The sequence below is a fragment of the Pristiophorus japonicus genome, chromosome 2 (genome assembly GCF_044704955.1).
Source record: "Pristiophorus japonicus isolate sPriJap1 chromosome 2, sPriJap1.hap1, whole genome shotgun sequence".
Taxonomy (NCBI): Eukaryota; Metazoa; Chordata; class Chondrichthyes; family Pristiophoridae; genus Pristiophorus; species Pristiophorus japonicus.
Window position 1 is genome coordinate 77,627,916 of NC_091978.1, and position 24,672 is coordinate 77,652,587.

Below are 24,672 nucleotides of genomic sequence, written 5' to 3' on the forward strand. Positions count from 1 at the left end.
GCCATTCAATAAGATCATGGCTGCTCATTCCTTCAGTATCCCTTTCCTGCTTGATCCCCTTAACCGTAAGGGCCATATCTAACTCCCTCTTGAAAATATATCCAGTGAACTGGAATCAACAACTCTCTGCGACAGGGAATTCCACAGGTTAACAACTCTGAGTGAAGAAGTTTCTCCTCATCTCAGTCCTAAATGGCCTACCCCTTATCCTATGATCCCTGATCCCTTAGACTATGTCCCCTGGTTCTGGACTTCCCCAATATCGGGAACATTCATCCCGCATCTATCCTGTCCAGTCCCGTCAGAATCTTATGTTTCGATCAGATCCCCTCTCATCCTTCTAAACTCCAGTGAATAAAGGCACAGTTGATCCAGTCTCTCCTCCTATGACAGCCCAGCCATCCATGGAATCAGTCTGGTGAACCTTCGCTGCACTCCTTCAATAGCAAATAAATAGTGTGCAATTTTTGAAACTTTTAAAAACAATACCCCGAAACGATGCACTTAACGCACGTCACATGGGCCTCCGACTAGAAGACCAAAACTGAACACAATATTCCAGGTGAGGCCTCACCAAGGCCTTGTACAGCTGCATTAAGACCTCCCTGCTTCGAGATTCAAATCCCCTAGCTATGAAGGCCAACATACCATTTGCCTTCTTTACCTCCTGCTGCACCTGTGTGCCCACTTTCAGTGACTGATGGACCATGACACCCAGGTCTCGTTGCACCTCCCCTTTTCCTAGTCTGCCGCCATTCAGATAATATTCTGCCTTCGTGTTTTTACCCCCAAAATGGATAACCTCACATTTATCCACATTATACTGCATCTGCCATGTATTTGCCCACTCACCTAAGCTGTCCAAGTCACTCTGCAGCCTCTTGGCGTCCTCCTCACAGCTCACACTGCCACCCAGTTTAGTGTCATTTGCAAACTTGGAGATATTACACTCTATTCCTTCATCTAAATCTTTAATGTACATTATAAAAAGCTGGGATCCTAGCACTGAGCCCTGCGGCACTCCACTAGTCACTGCCTGCCATTCTGAAAAGGACACATTTATCCCGACACTCTGCTTCCTGTCTGCCAACCAGTTCCCTATCCACATCAGTATATTACCCCCAATACCATGTGCTCTGATTTTGCACACCAACCTCTTGTGCGGGACCTTGTCAAAAGCCTTTTGAAAGTCCAAATACACCACATCCACTGGTTCTCCCTTGTCCACTCTGCTAGTTACATCCTCAAAAAATTCCAGAAGATTCGCCAAGCATGATTTCCCTTTCATAAATCCATGCTGACTTGGTCCGATCCTGTCACTGCTTTCCAAATGCGCTGCTATTTCATCCTTAATGATTGATTCCAACATTTTCCCCACTACTGATGTCAGGATAACCAGTCTATAATTACCCACTTTCTCTCTCCCTCCTTTTTTAAAAAGTGGTGTTACATTAGCTACCCTCCAGTCCATAGGAACTGACCCAGAGTCGATCGACTGTTGGAAAATGATCACCAATGCATCCACTATTTCGAGGACCACTTCCTTGAGTCTGCATCCCAGAGTACTATCAAGCCCCGGGGATTTATCAGCCTTCAATCCCATCAATTTCCCTAACACAATTTCCCGCCTAATAAGGATATCCTTCAGTTCCTCCTTCTCACGAGACGCACTGTCCCCTAGTATCTTTGGAATTTGTATCTTCCTTCGTGAAGACAAAACCTAAAGTATTGGTTTAATTGGTCTGCCATTTCTTTGTTCCCCATTATAAATTCACCTGAATCCGACTGCAAGGGACCTATGTTTGTCTTTACTAATCTTTTTCTCTTCACCTATTTATAGAAGCTTTTGCAGTCAGTTTTTATATTCCCTGCAAGCTTCCTCTCGTACTCTATTTTCCCCCTCCTAATTAAACCCTTTGTCCTCCTCTGCTGAATTCTAAATTTCTCCCAGTCCTCAGGTTTGTTGCTTTTTCTAGCCTCTTCCTCGGCTTTAACACTATCCTTAATTTCCCTTGTTAGCCATGGTTGAGCCACCTTCCCAGTTTTATTTTTACTCCAGACAGGGATGAACAATTGCTGAAATTCATCCATGTGATCTTTAAATGTTTACCACTGCCTATCCACCGTCAACCCTTTTTGAGTATCCTTTGCCAGTTTATTCTAGCCAATTCACACCTCATACCATCGAAGTTACCTTTCCTTAGTTTCCGAATTAACTTTGTCACTCTCCATCTTAATAAGGAATTCTACCATATTATGGTCACTTTTCCCCAAGGGGCCTCGCACAGCAAGATTGCTAATTAGTCCCTTCTCATTACACATCACCCAGTCTAGGATGGCCAGTTCCCTGGTTGGTTCCTCGACATATTGGTCTAGAAAACCATCCCTAATACACTCCAGGAAATTCTCCTCCACTGCATTGCTACCAGTTCGGTTAGCCCAATCAATATGTAGATTAAAGTCGCCCATGATTACTGCTGTACCTTTATTGCACACATCCCTTATTTCTTGTTTGATGCTGTCCCCAACCTCACTACTACTGTTTGGTGGTCTATACACAACTCCCACTAGTGTTTTCTGCCCTTTGGAATTCCGCAGCTCCACCCATACCGATTCCACATCATCCAGACTAATGTCCTTCCTTACAATTGCATTGATTTCTTCTTTAACCAGCAACGCCACCCCGCCTCCTTTTCCTTTCTGTCTATTCTTCCTAAATGCTGAATACCCCTGGATGTTGAGTTCCCAGCCTTGGTCACCCTGGAGCCATGTCTCCGTGATGCCAATCACATCGTATCCGTTAACTGCTATCTGCGCAGTTAATTCATCCATCTTATTCCGAATACTCCTCGCATTGAGGCACAGAGCCTTCAGGCTTGTTTTTTTTAATGCACTTTGCCCCTTTAGAATTTTGCTGTAATGTGGCCCTTTTTGTTTTTTGCCTTGGGTTTCTCTGCCCTCCACTTTTACTATTCTCCTTTCTATATTTTGCTTCTGACTCCATTTTATTTCCCTCTGTCTCCCTGCATAGGTTCCCATCCCCCTGCCATATTAGTTTAACCCCTCCCCAACAGCACTAGCAAACACTCCCCCGAGGACATTGGTTCCGGTCCTGCCCAGGTGCAGACCGTCCGGTTTGTACTGGTCCCACCTCACCCAGAACCGGTTCCAATGTCCCAGGAATTTGAATCCCTCCCTTCTGCACCATTCCTCGAGCCACGTATTCATCTGAGCTATTCTGCGATTCCTACTCTGCCGAGCACGTGGCACTGGTCGCAATCCTGAGATTACTACTTTTGAGGTCTTACTTTTTAATTGAATTCCTAGCTCATTAATTTCTAATTAAATTCGTCTCGTAGGACCACATCTCGTTTTCTACCTATATGCACCACGACAACTGGCTGTTCACCCTCCCTTTTCAGAATGTCCTGCACCCGCTCCGAGACATCCTTGACCCTTGCACCAGAGAGGCAATATACCATCCTGGAGTCTCGGTTGCAGCCGCAGAAACGTCTATCTATTCCCGTTACAATTGAATCCCCTATCACTATCGCTCTCCCACTCTTTTTCCTGCCCTCCTGTGCAGCAGGGGCAGCCACGGTGCCATGAACTTGGCTACAGCTGCTGCCCTCCCCTGATGAGTCATCCCCCTCAACAGTACCCAAAGTGGTGTATCTGTTTTGCAGGGGGATGACCGCAAGGGACCCCTGCACTACCTTCCTCGCACTGCACTTCCTGTTGGTCTTCCATTCCCTATCTGACTGTGTACCCTTTACCTGCGGTAAGACCAACTCACTAAACGTGCTATTCACGTCATTCTCAGCAATGCAGTCCGTCAGGAGCTGCAGGCGGATGCACTTCCCGCACACGTAGTCATCAGGGACCGGATGCGTCCCCGACTTCCCACAAAGTACAGGAGGAGCATAACACGTGTCCGAGCTCTCCTGCCATGACTTAACCCTTAGATACACTTAAATTGGCAACAACAATGTTAAAAGGTTACTTACTGATATAAAAAGAAAATGGGTTGTGATTTCCGCACTTTTTGTCTACCTTTTACAACTTGCAATTCATATCTTAAGTGCCTGGTCTAATTTTACTTAATAGTAGCCATTTAGCAAAAACTGTGTTCTGGAACAGGTTTTTTTTGTTCTGTATCATCATGGGCTCAAAATTGGCCCCTACTGATTTTTGGCGCACTCACCCGAGGTGCGCTGACTTCCTAGGATAAAAACAACGCCAAAAAGTTCTCCCCGCATTCTGGCTGCTCTGTGGCCTCTCCCATGGCTTGGTGTGGCGTGGCAATTCAATTAGGGGGCGGAGCTAGGGCCCTGCGCTTGAGTGCCGGCTCAACGCATGCGCACTGGAGGTTTTGCGCATGCACAGTAGCTCCTTCGCAGCATGAGACCTGATGTCCTGCCCCTATCCCAGGCCAAGTGGTGTCACGACCCGGGCTGCTGCACGCCATAGAGTCCCGCACCTATCCCCGGTCGAGTGGCCTCCTGCACCGGCCGGTCAACCCGCTGACTTCCCGGGCCAAGGTAGGACTTGAGCTTTATTTTTTATTTATTGATGGTTGTGCTTTGTTTAGTGAGGACAGTTTTAATTGGGGCGGTGGGGAGGAGGGAGGAGAGTTTTGATATGGGGGCAGCGGGGAGGAGAGGAGGAGAGTTTTGATATTGGCGGGGCATGAATGCTTCTGTCGTATAGTAAGTTAACTTTGCGAAGTTTGTCATATGTCCTGCATAGCTGTTTGATCCCATTCACATTCTTTAGTCAAGTCATGAAGTACCTACCTGCGCTGATTTCTTAACTCTCCAAGGGTTTTCTACACGGCCACAAGTGGCCACATACGCTGGCCTAAGTTAGTTTGGAGCAACTATTAACTGTGGCTTAAATGGCCAAAACGGGCGTAGGTGGGTGGCCACGCCCCCTTTTGGAAAAAAAAACGAAACTAAAAAAAATCCTAACTAACTCACTTACACTGGCGCAAATTGAATGTGCAGAATGGGGATTTTTAAGATACTCCAGAAAAATCAAGTTGCTCCAAAAAAAACAGAGCAACTCCTGTGCAAATTTGGGCCCATGATCTCCCTCAACATATACATGCACACCACATAATTGTAGATGCGTAATACTTTTCTGAATAGTCTGCAATATCCACTCTACACCTATTACTGAGTGAGCTACATTTGAGAAAGAGACCAAATTATTTTTAAAACTTTACAGTGATGTTTAAAATATTATTATTGATTAGTTATCACCACAGTGATTTTACTGTTTCAGCTAGATTAATTAGTCCAAATGTTGTGAGCAGTTGTGAGATTGATTATGTTCTTTTGTGTAAATAATGCCATTCAATTCTCTTGCTCCTACTTCTTGAATATAGAGATTGAAGATGCAGGTTTAAACAGTAGGTCACATTTGTGTCCTTGTTTTGTTAATTTAACACACATACAAATATACTTTTATGCAGCTGAAAAAATGATTAATTGACAAGTGATGAATTACAGCAGTCACCGCAAGGCCTCAAAAGGCTTATAAATGCTTGTATTTGCTACAAGTACAACCTGCTGATTTCATAAGCAGCAAAAGTGCTCGTAGGTTCTTGTTAACATCTCTACATTGCACAGAAGTCAGTGACCAAGTTACTTATTCACCAAGAACCCAAAATGTTCTAAAATGGACAATATGAAATAGTTATAAATAAAACTGCACACTAGTCTTATTTCCTAGTTAGTATCAGTATCATACTTGACCTTGAATAGTTTAATAGCATTTCAATTTGGCACCAAAAGTAATGTGTTTTTCCTGGTGATGGTGGTAGTTTATTCACAAAACCCCTGTGGTGCGAGAGAAGTGGTTTCACATTCAATCTCTTCAACCATCCATTTGTGAACATTAGCTTATTCATTACAATAATAATCATAAATATTATTAGTAATTTAAATATTGTAGCTGATATTGAATGAACTTAAGTAACCTCTTTATTAGAAAATGGATGTTTATAATATATTAAAATCTTGCATCTGCGTATGCTTCCTGTCTACAAAACATGTGTAGCAAAGATTGCTAGAGATCAATCAGCATTGAAAACCCTGGCCAATATTCACCTCTATAGCCCAAGAGCTACGATCAGTGAAATCAGCACAGGCTGTATTTCTCTCAAAATATTACCACCAATCAGCAGATTACATAAATTACATAGAAGTTACAGCACAGAAGCAGGCCGTTCAGCCCAATCAGTTCATGGTGTTTCTTATCCTCCACACGAACAGTAGTTCTCTGAACTGCCTCCAAAGCAAATATATCCTTTCGTAAGGGGTCCAGAAGAGCCCAGGGGCAGCACGGATCAGCCCACATGGCGATTATATGTGCGCGCTAGGTCCGTGCAGCAGAGCAGGTCTCCAGTCATCTTGGTTAATCCTTGCCACTGGTCCAAGACCGAGCTCTGTCAAGCCTCTGTGGTGGCTGATGTGCAACGGTCGCCAGACGTTTTAAAATTCAGGACTGAAATGTCTGGTCCTTCGTCGAAACACCTGTGAACTCGTGGAAGCAAGTCATCCTCGTCTGAGGGACCACCTATGATGATGATGAGTCCCAGTGATGTGCAACTGTGGTAATGAGCTGCAAACGATAAACCATCTGTTCCACTGACAACCCTTGGCTGATGTCTATAATGCTACTGATCTTGCCAAATACAACAATGCCAAACCATTTGTAGCCTTATGGTCAGTTGGTAGCACTCTTGCCTCTAAGTCAGAGGTCATGGTTTCAAGCGCTACTCCAGGACTTGAGCATGTAATGTTGGTCTGCATCCAGCATTACAGCAAAGAGCTGCAACATCAAAGAACATTTAATCAATGGTTGTGAGATCTTAATGTACACAACTCATTGGGCTTTCATGGCGTCTTGTTCAAAGGGGTCTGAACTTAGTTTGTCAAATTGTTTCCAATGGCATCCAACCAGAAATGTTTGAATATCAGACTGGAAATTTGAGGGACCGAGTCAAGGGTAATATGCTGACGATAAGAAATTTTAAGTCATGCATAACCAATATGGTAACTAAATTGAGACCGGGATAATTTTCCGTATTTTGTAGTGCTTTATTAGATTTCAACCAATTTTGCTGTAACCCTCATTCCTCTTGGCATTCAATGCTTCAGTAAATGAAGGAGGCATGTGGGAAAACTGCTGATAGTACAGGTGCGACATCCAAAATCCGGAGTTCTGGATTTCGGACGTCACACCTGTACTGATCACAAAGAGCAAATCATTAAAAGTATCTTGTTTATAATTCTGGTTAAAACCTCTTCAACATGCCTGAAATGTTTTGCAAGTCACTCAGCTGCTTTCATTTGTGGGCTTTCTGCATTGTAAATTGGATGTGAAAAGAAATCGAAGGGTGATGTCACAGCCAAGGGGGTAAGTGATTGGCTGGTGATTGATGAGTAGTTTTTCTTTTGTTTTCCATTTATCAGTAAGAAACCTTTGGCATTGTTGCCAAATTAAATTAATTTAAGGGTTAAGTCATGGCAGGAGAGCCCAGACCCGTGTCATGCTCCTCCTGTGCTATGTGGGAAGAGTCAGGGACGCTTCCAGTGTCCCTGACGACTACATGTGCGGGAAGTGTATCCAGCTGCAGCTCCTGACAGACCGCATTATGGCACTGGAGCTACACGTGCATTCACTCTGGAGCATCCGCGATGCTGAGGATGTCGTGAATAGCACGTTTAGTGAGTTGGTCACACCTCAGATAAAGGTTACTCAGGTAGAGAGGGAATGGGTGACCATCAGGCAGAGCAGTGGAAGGAAGGTAGTGCAGATATCCCCTGCGGTCATCCCCCTCCAAAACAGATACACCGCCTTGGGTGCTGTTGGAGGGGGATGGGGGGGATGACTCATCAGGGGAGGGCAGCAGCAGCCAAGATCATGGCACCATGGGTGGCTCTGCTGCACAGAAGGGCAGGTAAAAGAGTGCGAGAGCTATAGTGGTAGTGGATTCTATTGTAAGGGGAATAGATAGACATATCTGCGGCCGCAATCGAGACTCCAGGATGGTATGTTGCCTCCCTGGTGCAATGGTCAAGGATGTCTCGGAGCGGCTGCAGGACATTTTGGAGGGGGGGGTGGTGGGTGGTGAACAGCCAGTTGTCGTGGTGCATATAGCTACCAACGATATAGGTAAAAAATGGGATGAGGTCCTATAAATTGAATTTAGGGAGCTAGGAGTTAAATTAAAAAGCAGGACCTCAAAGGTAGTAATCTCAGGATTGCTACCAGTACCACGTGCAAGTCAGAGTAGGAGTTGCAGGATAGCTAAGATGAATACGTGGCTTGAAGAATGGTGCAGGAGAGAGGGATTCAAATTACTGGGACATTGGAACCGGTTCTGGGGGAGGTGGGACCAGTACAAACCGGACGGTCTGCACCTGGGCAGGACCGCAACCAATGTCCTAGGGGGAGTGTTTGCTAATGCTGTTGGGTCGGTGTTAAACTAATATGGCAGGGGGATGGGAACCTATGCAGGGAGACAGGGAAGTAGAATGGGGGCAGAAGCAAAAGATAGAAAGAAGAAAGGTAAAAGTGGAGAGCAGAGAAACCCAAGGCAAAAATCAAAAAGGGCCACATTACAGCAAAGTTCTAAAGGGGAAAAGTGTGTTTAAAAAGACAAGCCTGAAGGCTCTGTGCCTCAATGCAAGTAGTATTCGTAATAAGGTGGACGAATTAACCGCGCAAGCAGCTGTTAACGAATATGATATAATTGGGATTACGGAGACATGGCTCCAGGGTGACCAAGGCTGGGAACTCAACATCCAGGGCTATTCAACATTCAGGAAGGATAGACAGAAAAGAAAAGGAGGTGGGGTAGCATTGGTGGTTAAAGAGGAAATTAACGCAATAGTAAGAAAGGACATTAGCATGGATGATGTGGAATCTGTATGGATGGAGCTGCGGAACAGCAAAGGGTAGAAAACGCTAGTGGGAGTTGTGTACAGACCACCAAACAGTAGTAGTGAGGTTGGGGACAGCATCAAACAAGAAATTAGGGATGCGTGCAATAAAGGTCCAGCTGTTATCATGAGTGACTTTCATCTACATATAGATTGGAGTAACCAAATTGGCAGCAATATGGTGGAGGAGGATTTCCTGGAGTGTATTAGGGATGGTTTTCTCGACCAATATGTCGAGGAACCAACTGGAGGGCTGGCCATCCTAGACTGGGTGATGTGTAATTAACAATCTTGTTTTGCGAGGTCCCTTGGGGAAGAGTGACCATAATGTGGTAGAATTTTGGAGAGTGACACAGTTAGTTCAGAAACTCAGGTCCTGAACTTAAGGAAAGGTAACTTCGATGGTATGAAACGTGAATTGGCTGGAATAGACTGGTGAATGATACTTAAAGGGTTGATGGTGGATAGGCAATGGCAAACATTTAAAGATGACTTGGATGAACTTCAACAATTATACATCCCTGTCTGGAGTAAAAATAAAACGGGGAAGGTGGCTAACAAGGGAAATTAGGGATAGTGTTAAATACAAGGAAGAGGCATATAAATTGGCCAGAAAAAGCAGCAAACATGAGGACTGGGAGAAATTTAGAATTCAGCAGAGGAGGACAAAGGGTTTAATTAAGAGGGGGAAACTAGAGTATGAGAGGAAGCTTGCTGGGAACTTAAAAACTGACTGCAAAAGCTTCTATGCATATGTGAAGAGAAAAGGATTAGTGAAGACAAAGGTAGGTCCCTTGCAGTCAGAATCAGGTGAATTTATAATGGGGAACAAAGAAATGGCAGACCAATTGAACAAATACTTCGGTTCTGTCTTCACGAAGGAAGACACAAATAATCTTCTGGAAATACTAGGGGACCGAGGGTCTAGTGAGAAGGAGGACCTGAAGGAAATCCTTATTGGTCAGGAAATTGTGTTAGGGAAATTGATGGAATTGAAGGCCAATAAATCCCCAAAGCCTGATCGTTTGCATCCCAGAGTACTTAAGGAAGTGGCCCTAGAAATAGTGGATGCACTGATCATTTTCCAACAGTCTATCGACTCTGGATCAGATCCTATGGACTGGAGGGTAGCTAATGTAGCACCACTTTTTTAAAAAAAGGAGGAAGAGAGAAAACGGGTAATTATAGACCGGTTAGCCTGACATCAGTAGTGGGAAAATGTTGGAATCAATTATTAAAGATGAAAAAGCAGCGCATTTGGAAAGCAGTGACAGGATCGGTCCAAGTCAGCATGGATTTATGAAAGGGAAATCATGCTTGACAAATCTAGAATTTTTTGAGGATGTAACTGGTAGAGTGGACAAGGGAGAACCAGTGGATGTGGTGTATTTGGACTTTCAAAAGGCTTTTGACAAGGTCTCATATAAGAGATTGGTGTGCAAAATTAAAGCACATGGTATTGGGGGTAATGTATTGACGTGGATAGAGAACTGGTTGGCAGACGGGAAGCAGAGAGCTGGGATAAACGGGTCCTTTCCAGAATGGGAGGCAGTGACTAGTGGAGTGTCGCAGGGCTCAGTGCTGGGACCCCAGCTATTTACAATATACATCAATGATTTAGGTGAAGGAATTGAGTATAATATCTCCAAGTTTGCAGATGACACTAAGTTGGCTGGCGGTGTGAGCTGTGAGGATGATGCTAAGAGGCTGCAGGGTGACTTGGATAGGTTCGATGAGTGGGCAAATGCATCGCAGATGCAATATAATGTGGATAAATGTGAGGTTATCCACTTTGGTGGCAAAAACATGAAGGCAGAATATTATCTGAATGGTGGCAGATTAGGAAAAGGGGAGGTGCAACGAGACCTGGGTGTCATGGTACATCAGTCATTGAAAGTTGGCATGCGGTTTAGACAGGTTAGATGCAGGAAGAATGTTCCTGATGTTTGGAAGTCCCGAACCAGGGGTCACAGTCCAAGGATAAGGGGTAAGCCATTTAGGACCAAGATGAGGAGAAACTTCTTCACTCGAGTTGTTAACCTGTGGAATTCTCTACCGCAGAGAGCTGTTGATGCCAGTTCGTTAGATCTGGCCTTTACGGCTAAAGGGATCAAGGGGTATATAGAGAAAGCAGGAAAGGGATATTGAGGTGAATGATCAGCCATGATCTTATTGAATGGTGGTGCAGTCTCAAAGAGCCGAATGGCATACTCCTTTACATATTTTCTACGTTTCTTTGACAAGTACAGGTACATCTGAAGAAGTAATCGATCTCTCAAGATCTTTGTAAAACCTGTATGAATCTGATGTTGAAATAAGTTGTGACTGGTATAAACTGAAATCTTGCAAGAGTTTCCAACTGTCTAAAATGCCTTTGCCAACATTTCTGCTTCAACCAGTACTACCAAAAAACAAATTAACAAATCATCATAGTGTGATTGGCTCAGTTAGTAGCACTCTTGCCTCTAAGTAAGAAGCTATGGTTTCAAGATGTTGTCCAGGCTGGCATACCAGTGCAGTACTGAGAAGTACGGCATTATTGGTGATGCTACCGTTCTGATGAAATGTTAGAACAGAGATCCCCTCTGCCTATTTTGATAGCTTGCTACTTGTTATTAACCCCATGGTTAATACTATTCCTTTGTTAATACGGATTCTTTTTCCCTCAATCTGTTTCAGTGAATACACTGACGTGAACACCAAAGCAGCTTATAACAAAGCAGTCTTTATTAATTGTTTCAACGGCCGGGACTTATCAGAACAAAGGAACGCTCTCCCTCAGAGTGCGCCCACTTCCCTCGGACAAGCCCCGTTACAATGTAGGGGCGCAACTTTCAGTACGTAATACAATTGAGGGACATTCAGTTCACCCTATCCTTTGTGATCCCTCCTTCCCTTTGTCCACTCATGAGCCGATACCTGACCTTCCTTGCCCAATTAGATACGGGCAAGTGGTTATAGCAACTTTTTCTCACAGAGCTTTCTCACCCATTGCTTGTAAATGTTACAATTTTACTGGCGTGACTAGTAACTAAGACCTTGAGCGAGTCTGTTATTTGTGCTGATGTTGTAATATTTGCAGTCTGACATTCTTTTAGTTATTCTTCCATGATTCCTTTGTTCACTTCACTGTCTCTATTGCTTATGCATTTTCACACATTCACATTCCCCCCTTTTATCATTCCATGATAACCCTGATGACTATTCCAGGAGTATCGCATTCAGCCGTTCGCACTCTCTTTCCTGATCCTCCTTGTCGAGTAGGTCTTTAGTTTGCTGGATCATAACCCGGGAGCCCATGGTCACAAGAGGGTTTGCTAACCTTGCCATCATGACTTTACAACAAAGGTTAAAGCAACCAATAATCAAGCAACAGGTAATTATTACTACGATGAGAATAATTGCTCCATGTATTAGATACGATCCCCAGGATTCACCTAACAGCCAATCAAACCAGCCCACTCCTCCTGCAGGGCTGGATAATTTCTTTACCTCCCTTCTTATGTGATCAGCGAGATTGGCTATGTTTTCTGAACTATCTGGGATGTAAGTGCAACATTCAGATCCTATCAAGGCACACGTTCCCCCTTTCTCAGCTAACAGATAATCGAGGGCCATTCGGTTTTGTAATGCCACGGTCCGTATTGCTATCATTTCGGCCGTGATGCCCTCCAGAGCTTCAGCAGTATAGTTAGCTATCTGTTCCAATACCCTCTCTAGGTTCTGTACTTCATCCATGGTGCGTCCTATCCCGAATGGGAACATCATGACCCCAAAGAACCTTTCGGCGGGGGTGAGGGCTCGCCTGTGTCGGCTGGAGGCATGTGCTTCCGCCAGGGTACGTGTTTGCCGCACAAATGGCACCACATATCCCAGATAGCAGGACCCTATCCATCGCCTAGGTAACCAGGGATACGCCCTATGCCCGCACACAAAATACGTGCCGTTATACGCTGCCTTTTTATATATTGTGTTGGGGTCCCAAGACTGGACCCACAGACCTCCACCTGTTTTATTCGGAAGGTGAGAGAGGATAGTGACTCGTGCACCTGTTGTGATGTTGAGGTTGTGTGGGCAATCGCTGTACCCTATGATATGTCCCTTTCTGCTGGTGTCACTTCGGGTTGAACATATGGTCCCGGTTGGCCTCCCGATCCCCGAGGTATTGGTCAGGACTAAGAATGGGGGTTCCTTTTTATGGTCATAGGGTGGTTGGTACCATCCCTGGAACGTTTGACTAATGGGGTACTCAGCACTCTCCCACTCGGTGATGTCCCCGTGGTGGTCCACACGGTAACGGTATGATGCTCCTCCTGCCCTCCGTGATCCCTCTCTTAACCCGCCTTTCATCTTTCGTATTTGCATTGGCCCCCCTTCTCTCATGCTAGTCTGGCTCAGAAGCCACTTGACAGTCTCAGTTAGGGTCAGTGGAACGGGGCGCAAAGGAATTCCCCCTTTAGAATGTATAGGGATATGTGAGCACACCCAGCAACTAGAAAAGTTCCCATTTCGCGCGTAAACATAAGACATATACAAAAAGGTGTTTACATGGAGCTCTCGCTTCAGTCTCACTTCCCACGCGCCACACTTGACGTACACCAACGCTACTATACAGACTGGCACACAGACACAGTTTCATCTTATCGCTCTAAGTTAACAATTACTCGAGAACAAGAATGGACAAGAATAAATAGTCCGAATATTTTGCTGATTCAAAGAGTTCGGTTTTCTCGCCTCTCTTCTCAGGTCAACGTCGGTGTAGCTGGTTGTCTATCACTACGGGCAGGGGTTCAAACTGTTCTCCTCGGGGCCCACTCGGTTAGTCGGGACGCTCCTAGGAATGACCTTATTCAGCTATGGAGAAGAGGAAGTCTGGAACAGAAACAGGGGTTAGGACAACCAGTAAAATAGATTCGTTAGAGGGTGATGAGCTTGCAGTGTTGCAGGTGAACCCAGGGGCTTCTCCCCTCAACCTTAGCTGCAGTGGGGGTAGTAAGTAACACCTGAAAAGGCCCCTCCCATCTTGGCTCTAATCCCTTTCGAATCCATTTCTTAATCAGGACATACTTCCCTGGTGCCACGAGAGACGATTCGGGCAAAGCTGGGCGGTCGAGGTGAGCATCTCGAACCTGGTTGTGGGCTATTCGCAGAGCCTGAGACAGGGAAAGAACATAGGTGGTCATTTCCTCAGTCATGTGGTGGAATTGGACAGTAGAGGGGACATTCTGATTCCAGGGGGTCCTAACTGGTCTACCATAAATGACCTCCGCGGGGGTCAGTCTAGCCTTACCGGTGGGAGTAGTTCTGATCTGGAATAGGGCTATGGGAAGGAGTTTAAGTCAATTGAGTCCGGTTGATGCTACCAGTTTTGCAAGCTTGGTTTTAAGAGTTTGATTAGCAAGTTCAACTAGTCCCGCAGCTTGGGGTCGGTAGGCACAATGCAGCTGCTGGTTAATGCGCATCTGGGAACAGAATTCTTTGTTAACTTGGCCAATAAAGTGAGGGCCATTATCGGAACTCAGTTGAGCTGGGATACCATATCTAGGAACAATTTCCCTCATTAACACCTTAACAACAGTTTGAGCCTTATTGTCCAGGTTAGGGTAAGCTTCGATCCATTTGCTAAACACATCTACTATTACTAACACATATTTGTAACACTGAACTCTTTGCAACTCAATGTAGTCCAACTGCAAGGTCTCAAAGGGACCTTCTGGTAGGGGCGTCTTACCCCAATCACAGGGGACTTCCTTCCCTGGATTATGCTGTTGGCAAACAAGGCAGCGACTACTGATGTTCTGGGCCAGCGCCTGGAGTCTAGGGTGCCACCAAGTGGCCAAAGCGTGTCACTTCTTGTCCTTGCTCCACAATGAGTAGCCAAGTGTATACATACAATAACCCATAGGGCCAACTTGTCAGACATGCAAGTCTGTTCCGCGGGAGTGGTCCAGAGTTTAGAAACATTGTCATAAGTACATCCATAATCTTTCCACAACAGTTTATCTTTTTCAGGAGCGTTCTCCTGTGCTTTAATGACATCTTGGATGGTTGGCATTGGTTTTTCCGAGGCTAACTTATCCTTTGCAAGGTTTTAGTCTGACTCATCTTTTATCCATGCATGTTGAGGTCACTCCGTGAAATCGGAGGTCAGGGTTAGGTTGGGTTTGTGGATTCCCCACCGTGGGGTACATTGGCTCTTTTGCCACAGGTGATGGTGCTATGGCTGTGCACTGTACTATCTGTATCTGTCTGGTCCCGTTTTTAAAACAAAATCTCTTTCAGCTTATTTATCTTAGCCTTTTAACTCTTCAATTTGTTTTGTTTGAGTATCTATTTCTTTATTGTATCAGGCAAGTATTATTACATAAGCTAGTTCTATTTTATTCTGACTATCCCACCATTTCCTTTATCTGTCAGGTGAGTCTTTATTCTATTAAGAAATCTAAATTAATAATGTTCAGTATAAAACGGCTGTCAATGGAAAGGGTTAACTCCTTTACAGGTTTGTAAGAAGACCTGATGTCATTACGTGACTTCACGTAATCATCTGAAAAAAAAAGTCTTTGTGCCTTCAAAACTTGCTTAGAAATTAGGAATCCGTTAAACAGCAGAAATCATTAGTAAAGCTGTCATAATAAAAGTCTTCTCATCAGGAAAGGTAGCATTTTAGATTAAACTCCAATTTTTTAACTTCTAATTCAAGTACTTGCCAAAGATTTTTTTTAAATTGATTTAAAATGAGACCACACATTTTTAATAGCTATTTTGTTTACTGAAATTCAATTTCGTCATCAGCCTCGGTCAATGCAAGGCCAACCATTTGACTGTCGATACCTTTCTCAGAGGTCCCAGTGGAACTCTTAGTACGTTTCTCGTGCGCGCACTCTTTTTTTTTTAAAGACGTCTACGGTTTTAACATGTCCTCCTTCTGTCAATGAGAGTCCTAATTTAGTGGCGTTTTCCTGCCAACTTGACAGAAGTGATGCATCTTTTCAAACTGCAGTGGAACTTTCTCATAATTTAAAATCATTATCAATGGAGAGTGTCTTTTACCTCTTCCAAAATGTTTTCAATTAAGCCAATATCTTTTTCACAGCAAATATCAGCTAGTATTTAGTAAGTTATGTCCTTTTCCATAACTAGAGGGGAATCTGGCACGTAGGCTGAGAGGGCTGCTTTTCGTTATCTCAATCTTTCCAGTTTCAAGGTCGTTACAATGTCTCTTCTAAACTGCTAAAGCTTGCTGTTTTTAACATTTTTCAAAAAGTCCCTTTTACACCTTCGCAGATAGCTCGCCACTCGCCCAGGAGTTTGACCTGATCCCTGAAGGTATTTCTAGATTGTTTCCAAACCTTTTTGTTTTATATCTCCTATTTTCTTTAAGATCAGATTTAATATAATTTTTTTTTTTGAATCCACCTCAGTATTTTGCTGTGCCTTCTTTAATATCTCAAAATCCCAATTCAAATTTTGTAATTTCAATCTTTATTTAAAACTTTTTTTTGACTTTAGAAGCTTTTTTTAAAAGGCATTCTTTATCTCATTCCGAGACTAAATTTATGTTTTTCAACCCAATGTAATCAATCATTGCATGTTTTCTTTCGACAAGTAAGTGAGCGTGTCAAATAAATTATTTTTTTTTCAACCACCGGGACCATGTATTTTTTATCTTTTACTCAACAAACCTATCCTTTGTGCATTTCCTAGCTCCGTAACTTATCATCCGAATATATCCACACCTGCGTTCCCAACTTAAAATGTAATTCAATAAGGTTCACACTCTTAAACTTCCCACATACAGGACAACACTACAAAGGGTTAAAAAAACTTTCACTGTTTGAAAAAGTGGGTGGAGCTAATACAAACCACAACTCCACGGTTTCCCAAACATGCTTTCATTCTGCAGTCAAAATCACACAAGTACTTCTCATTCAAAACAGACGTTCACAAAAGTCTCTCTTCTTTCCTATTAATTGTTTTGGCCGGCTCTATTTTTGGATCCATGATCTTTCAGGGAATTCGTAGTTTTATCTAAATTACCCATCCTCGCGTCGGCCCGCGTAGGATCAGGGTCCTAATTAGTCCCGATTGTCCCCGCGTCGCCCCGCAGTGGAATAAGTTATCTTATCCAGAGCCTAGGCGGACCAAGTGATATACAAGATCGACGCCATACCTGGCATAAGTACAATTTTTAATTTACGCAGTCCCGCGTTGCCCCACGGCTTAATTTTACGTAATTCCCTGACCTCTGCGTCGCCCCGCAGTTCGTGTCGCCGCGCGATTTAAACTAGCCCTATCTAACCTAGCCCTATCCTCCGCGTCGCCCCGCGGTTCGTGTCGCTGCGCGATTTAAATTAGCCCTATCCTCCGCGTTGCCCCGCAGTTCGCGTCACCGCGCGATTTAAACTAGCCCTATCTAACCTAGCCCTATCCTCCGCGTCGCCGCGCGATTTAAACTCGCCCTATCTAACCTGCCCTATCCTCCGCGTTGCCCCGCGATTTAAACTAGTCCTATCTAACCTAGCCCGATCCTCCACATCGCCCCGCGATTCGCAGTTAGCATTACCAAAACCAAGTAACAGGTGGTTCATCTCATCGGTCATCATTCATTCCAATCTCAGCGTCCAATTTGACCCATCACAAAGACACCCTACTTCTACATCCGGCCATTTCTGCCCCCACCTCAGCTTATCTGTTACTGAAACCCTCATCCATGCTATTGTTGCCTCTAGACTCGACTATTCCAATACACTCCTGACCAGCTTCCAGCCTCCATCAACTTGAACTCTTCTAAAACTTTGGTGCCCATATCCTAACATGCACCAAGTCCTGTTCAGCCATCACCCCTGTGCTCGTTGACCTATATTGGCACCGAGTCCAGCAAAGCCTTGTTTTTTTCTTCTTAAATGTTTATCCTTATGTTCAAATCCCTCCATGGCCTTACTGCTCCTTATCTCTCTAACCTCCTCCAGCCCTACAACCCTCCAAGAATTCTGCATTCCTCCAGTTCTGGCTTCTTGTGCAAACCCACTTCATTTGCTCCACCATTAGCGGACTTATTTTTAGCCATCTAGGCCCGAAGCTCTGGAATTCCATTCCTAAACCCCTCTGCCCCTCCTCCTTTTAAGATAACAACTTGCATTTATATAGCACCTTAATGTAGTAAAATATCCCAAGGTGCTTCACAGGAGCATTATCAAACAAAATTTGACACCAAGCCACATAAGGAGATATTAGGGCAGATGAGATTTTAAGGAGCGTATTAAAGGAGGAGAGAGAGAGAAACGGAAAGGTGTAGAGAGGAAATTTCCAAAGCTTTTGGGCCTTGACAGCTGAAGGCACGGCCACCAATAATGGAGAAATTAAAATCAGAGATGCGCAAGAAGTCAGAATTGGAAGAGCACAGGTATCTCGGAAGGTTATAGGGCTGGAGGAGATAGATCTCGGGAGGGGCGAGACCATGAAAGGATTTGAAATCAGGATGAGAAATTTAAAATCGAACCGTTGCTTAACCGGGAATTAATGTAAGTCATCGAGCACAGGGGAGATGGTTGAACGGGACTTGATGCGAGTTAGGATACGAGCAGCAGAGTTTTAGATGAGCTTGAGTTTATGGAGGCCAGCCAGCGGGCTCTTTGACCAGATTTTTAGTCACCCATCCTAATATCTCCTCCTTTGGATTGGTCTCGATTTTTGTCTGTTAACCCTCCTGAGAAGCGTCTTGTAATGTTTTCCTATGTTAAAGAAGCTTTATAAGTGCTGTTGTTTAAATTAAGACAAGGAAGCTACAATTTTATTTTCACTGTTTAAATTTGTTACTTCCTTCTGTTGCTGACCAAAATCATTCATTTGCGTTTCTGCGAATAATTGAACAGAATGATGAAACCAAGTCAAGTATGTAGCTTAATATAATACAGCAGCCTTTTTAGTAAGGAATTATTCAGGATACGAATTTAGTTGTTTCAAAGCTTTAAATATTTCTTTGATCATTGTAAAACAATGAAATTCTTCCTTTAAAAAATATATAGAGCTAAAAGTTTAATATTGTAGTTTCAAGTGTAGTGAGTTATATCTAAATTAATGAGGGTTCCTACAATTTTAAGCAATAATTCTGATTTCTCTCCCCTTGGGGTGGGTGGAGAAATAATTCTTGATAATCACAAGTAAGTATCTGGCATAGACAAATTAAGTGAGTGGGTAAAACAATGGCAGATAGTAATGTGGTGGGCAAGTGTGAAGACATCCACTTTGGACACAGGAAAGATAAATTGGAGTTTTTTTCTAAATGGTGAGAAACTAGGAACTGTAGAGGAGCATTAAGATTTGGGAGTCCAAGTTCACAAATCCTAATAGACAGGTACAAAAAGCAATCACCTCTTTCGGATGAGATGTCAAACCAAGGCCACTTTCAAGTGGAAATAAAAGATTCCATGGCACTATTCTGAAAAAGAGCAGGGGAGTTATCCCTGGTGTCTTATCCAATATTTATCCTTCAACCAATATCACTTGTGCTTCAGATGCATAGAACCTTGGTCAGACCCCATTTGAAGTACTGTGTTCAGGTTTGGGCATTGGACCTCAGGAAGGATATATTGGTCTTGGAGGCCAGAATGATACCAGTGCTTCGGGGATTAAATTATGAGGACCGATTGCATTAACTTGGCTTGTATTCCCTTGAATATAGAAGATTGAGGGTGATCTAATCAAAGTACTTAAAATGTTAGGGAAAATGCATATAAACTATTTCCTCTGATGGGGGAATCGAGGACAAGGGGACATAATCTTCATATTAAAGCTAGACCATTTGGGAGCAGAATCAGAAAGCATGTTTTCACACAAACTGTAGTAGAAATCTGAAACGCTCTTCCCCCAAATGGCTGTGGTTGATGGGGCAATTGGACCTTTCAAGACTAAGATAGATAGATTTTTGTTAGGTAAGAGTATCAAGGGATGTCAAGCAAAGGTAGGTAAATGGAGTTGAGGTGCAGATCAGCCATGATCTAATTGAATGGTGGAGCGGGCTCCAGGGGCTGAATGGCCTACTCCTGTTGCTATGTGCTTTAACAAATCAACCTGGTAAAAGTGTTTATGCGAGCATTATGCTAATTCAGTTATTTGCTAAGCTTCAAAATTTGTTTGCTGCATTCAAGCTGAATATGTCGGGTTATATCATGTGTTCTTGATACAATTTTTCAAAATACTACATAACATACTTTTAGAAGGCGTGATGTAATAATTATCCACCTTGTCATTTTAAACAGGATCCCACAGCCACTTCAATCTCTGAAGGTGAGTGTGACACCCGGGAGGCCGAGACTGTGACAATGAATTACAAGCCATCCCCACTGCAGATGAAAATAGGTGAGTTACAATGTCTGAATACAGTATTTTTTTTTATTTAATGCTCTGTTAGCATGAGCAAATCATTGGTTACTTTCATGTCACGTTCAAGACTGAACTGCCCATATTTAATGTGCTGACACTAAAGTTGAACTGAGCATATGTTAATCTGCATGCTGGTATATTTGCTGTGGCACAGTTTTGCTGCAGTTTCATTCCCACGGGCACAGTGCACAAATTCCTTGCTGTAAAATGGCTCTAAATTTAGTTCACAAAATAGAAAAAGAAAATCTCACTCTGAAGTAGTTTTATGTTGTGCAGCAAAATACAAGAATTTAAAGAATTTTCTATTCCACTTTCCTCTATCAGACATGCCAAAATATAAAGTGTGTGGAATTATATATATATTTTTTAAGTGCACAATATTCAGCACAACTATTTTGATACTACAAGAAATCTGTGGTATAAACATTGGAGAGTTCTGCTGATACAGGCAAAATATTTACAACACTTCATTTATATTGGAGTGTGTGTTATGACAGATGGTGTTTTTTATATAGTTTCTGTTAAAATTTCAAGACTAAGATAGATAGATAGATTTTTGTTAGGTAATAGTATAGAGGGATATCAAGCAAAGGTAGATAAATGGAGTTGAGGTGCAGATCAGCCATGATCTTATTGAATGGTGGTGGAGCCATTACTTTGTAATTCTAAATCATTCAGTGGGATTAAAGTCTATTTGTATTTGTGAGTCCAAGGATTTTCATCTTGGAGGATGAAGGTGATCATTCAGCCACAGACCATCCAAGCAGTTCACCCAGTTGATAGCAGTTGACTTGAAGGCATTGTACTTTTACACAAATCAGGGAATTTCATAAAATATATTTAACTGAGCATTGGAAGATTGAACTAGTAGTACAGGTTGAACCCCTCTCTTATCCGGCTACCTCCCTCGAATCATTACCGGCCCGGAGTGGGGTGGGCACATGTGCAGAATGCGGCCGAGTCGTCAGCATTCCCGTACGGCATGGGACTGGACAAATAAGGAGGAATATTAATGCCCCCCCCCCCCCCCCCCCAATCTCAAGACCGATAGCCAAGAGATCTCTTCCCCCTGCGATCTCTCCCATCACCCCTCACGATCTCTCTCAGCAGCCTTCCTTACTTCCGCACTCCCAACCCCCACCCGCTGAGCCCCGATTTTCCCAATTGTTGGGGAACGTGCCCCGCTGCTGTGAAACAGAGCTGACAGCTGCTGTGCTTGGAAATTGTTGGAGTTGCAGCGTGGCAGAAGTGGTCAGGGGCACGAACGCTGTCATCTGGACCGGTAAGTCATGTGACCTCCCATCGTCCGGAAAATTCTCTTATCCGGCATAGGCCAGGTCTCGAGGGCGCCGGGTAAGAGAGGTTCAACCTGTATAAGATGCTACCATTTAGTCTGACACGAGTCCCTGGTGTCTTCAAGTATTAGTTGACTGTCGTGACTTCTCTGATGCAGGAATGATCAGATGTAGAGTTGCACTTGGATGAATGAATGACTAATTGGCGTAAATGAGTTTGGCTGCATCATTAGTGATTCAACACTCCAGCACACTGTAACTGGAGAAAATTGCTCACACAGGAGCTGTTGTTTTTGTGAGCCTCATTTCAGATACGAACTAGACATGACAAGGCTCAGCTGTGAGAACAGGCTTCAGATTCCAAACAGCAGTATATGTAGGTATGGAGCTATTGATGGCAGCCATTTTTGTCATGCTACAATTACAGCCCCTCTGTATGTTTGTACCCTAGGTTGCCATTATTGCTTATAAGGAATGGGATCCTACCTTATCCAAAAAAACTATTAGAACTTTTTTGTGTAAGGTAGTATAGTTGTTAGGGTGCATAAGGTATGCATGTAGCATAACAGAAACTCACACTTGGTGCCAAAGTATTGTTTTATAGGCATTTGGCTTTTAGAAATTATGTTGATGCTGCTCATATCCTATTTGATGTAGAATATTTGCAGCTGATAGAAAAACATCTAAGAACATGAGAAAATATAGAATGCAAAAGTCATTTAGCCTGTCGTGTTCTCTCCCTCCACAGACTACATAGTTATATACTCGACTGTGAAATCTACCCCATCATAATTTTTCTGAGGGCAATGACTAATCACAGATAACACTTAAGAAAATGAAACTCTGAAATTTCTCGGACTCCCTAAGTGAATCCAGTAAACTTCAGAATATTAGTCTAAACTTTATGAAAATGAAATAAAGACTTACATTTATATAGCGCATTTCACGACCATTGGATGTCTCAAAGCGTTTTACAGCCAATGAAGTACTTTTGAAATGTAGTCACTGTTGGTGCCAGTCAATTTGCGCGTAGCAAACTCCCACTGTTAGGTTGATTGAGGGATAAATATTGGCCAGGGGACACTGGAATAACTCTGCTGCTCTTCTTCGAAATAGTGTCATGGGAACATTACGTCCACCTGAGCGGGTTTAATGTCTCATCCAAAAGATGGCACCTCCGACATTGCAGCACTGGAGTATCAGCTTAGATTTTTGTGCTCCAGTCCCTGGAGTGGGATTTTAACCCACAACCTTCTGACTCACAGGCGAGTGTGCTATCCACTGAGCCACAGCTGACACTTGTAGTCAAAGCAATTCTGGCCAGTTCCATTCCACAGACATAGCCAAGGTACCAGTAGCAAAGGAGCCGTCATGCTCTTCAAAGTATTAATCGTGAGAGTTTGGGTTATATTCAGACCAAACTCTCAAACCCGTAAGATAATTTGCCATTCCATTACAAAACCATTTACTGTTTTAATTTGGATTTTATAGACTAGCGAAATAGAAAATAAACTGTGTAATGGTACCATTGCTTCACTGTAACCTCAAGTGCAGTGCTAATGAATAATTTTTATTTCTATATCATTGTTCAAGAACACCTGCACTTATCTAGGCGATTATTCCATCACACTCCTGACTTGTGCCTTGTAGATGGTTGAAAGCCTTTGGGGAGGCAGAAGGTGAGATATTCGCAGCAGAATACAGAGCCTCTGACCTGCTCTTGTAGCCACAGTCATATATCATATAGACAGTTCCTCAGAATCAAGGAAGACTTGCTTCCACTCCTGAAGTGAGTTCTTTGGTGGCTGAACAGTCCAATACGAGAGCCACAGACTCTGTCACAGGTGGGACAGATAGTCATTGAGGGAAGGGGTTGGGTGGGACTGGTTTGCTGCATGCTCTTTCCGCTGCCTGTGCTTGATTTCTGCATGCTTTCGTCGTTGAGACTCGAAGTGCTCAGTGCCCTCCCAGATACACTTTCTCCACTTGGGGCGGTCTTTGGCCAGGGAATCCCAGGTGTCAGTGGAATAGGTAAGTTCACTATTTCTGCCTGGTGATCCATTAAGATATTAGTACCCAAGATATTTAACATCCACGTCACAAGAAGTGAGAGCCAACTTCAAATTCCTATTATGTAAACCGTAATACAGATTGTGATGGGAGATCTGAACTCTTGTGATCGACTAGGACTCACATCACCTATGTATCGCGTTATATCATGAGGTCTACAAAAGACTGCTTTATCAAAAAGCCCTGCTGAATATCAGATGTATAAGAAATGTTGTAGGGTGAACTAGTTTGATCTTTTTTTCTACGTAACATATTCTATTTATCTAGCTGTGTCTTGTTACTTCTGTATATTATCCTATATGTTAATAAATGTCTCTTAGTTTTAGCCTGCACAGATGATCTGACACTGGCATTTTCCCCCTTTCAAAAGAAACAGAAGAATATGGGCATTCGGTGTGATTTTCAATCCAGACTAAATTATTTTGAATTACTACAAGATGATGGTCTTCTCTGAGCACACCAAAATCTTGTCCTTTTTTAGTCTTTTAACTTGTTTAAAAGAGATTCCTATAGCTACAAGCAGTGTATGTAACTTACTGTCACTCCCAAGCCTGCCTTCTGTTTTCTGGAGAGCTGTGCTATTATAGGAACATCAAACTTTTTGTAAAATAACTTTTGTAAGAAGTGAAGTTTTGTTACATTAAAAAGCTTTTTTTTTTGTCTAATTGTTTTAAAATTAATATTGCTGAGTTGGGGCTCGTGTTACTTGGGGATGAACTGAGAGTAATTTTTGTCGGCTGGGTAGTTACTTTTTTCTTCAGTGACGCAGTGTAATAATTTATTTGTAGTTTTAGGTTCTGATGCAAAGACCTGTAATTTCTGAGTCCATGTAATAATAACTTATATAGCGCTTTTAACATAGTAAAATGCCCCAAGACGATTTGATACCGAGTCACACAAGGACATATTATGGCAGATGAAGAGAGAAGTTTTAAAGAGCGTCTAGAGGTGGAGAGATTTAGGGACGG

The 24,672-nt window shown here is 43.2% G+C and overlaps 1 protein-coding gene across 2 annotated transcripts in view; it reads left to right on the top strand.

Annotated features, from left to right (window-relative positions):
• fam219aa (family with sequence similarity 219 member Aa) overlaps positions 1–24,672 on the top strand; it is a 92,515-nt gene that overhangs the window by 6,370 nt on the left and 61,473 nt on the right. For both annotated transcript variants that reach the window (XM_070862455.1, XM_070862460.1), the window contains exon 2: positions 20,216–20,315. In XM_070862455.1, the coding sequence (XP_070718556.1) occupies positions 20,216–20,315 (100 nt within the window). The remainder of the gene's footprint in view (positions 1–20,215; positions 20,316–24,672) is intronic.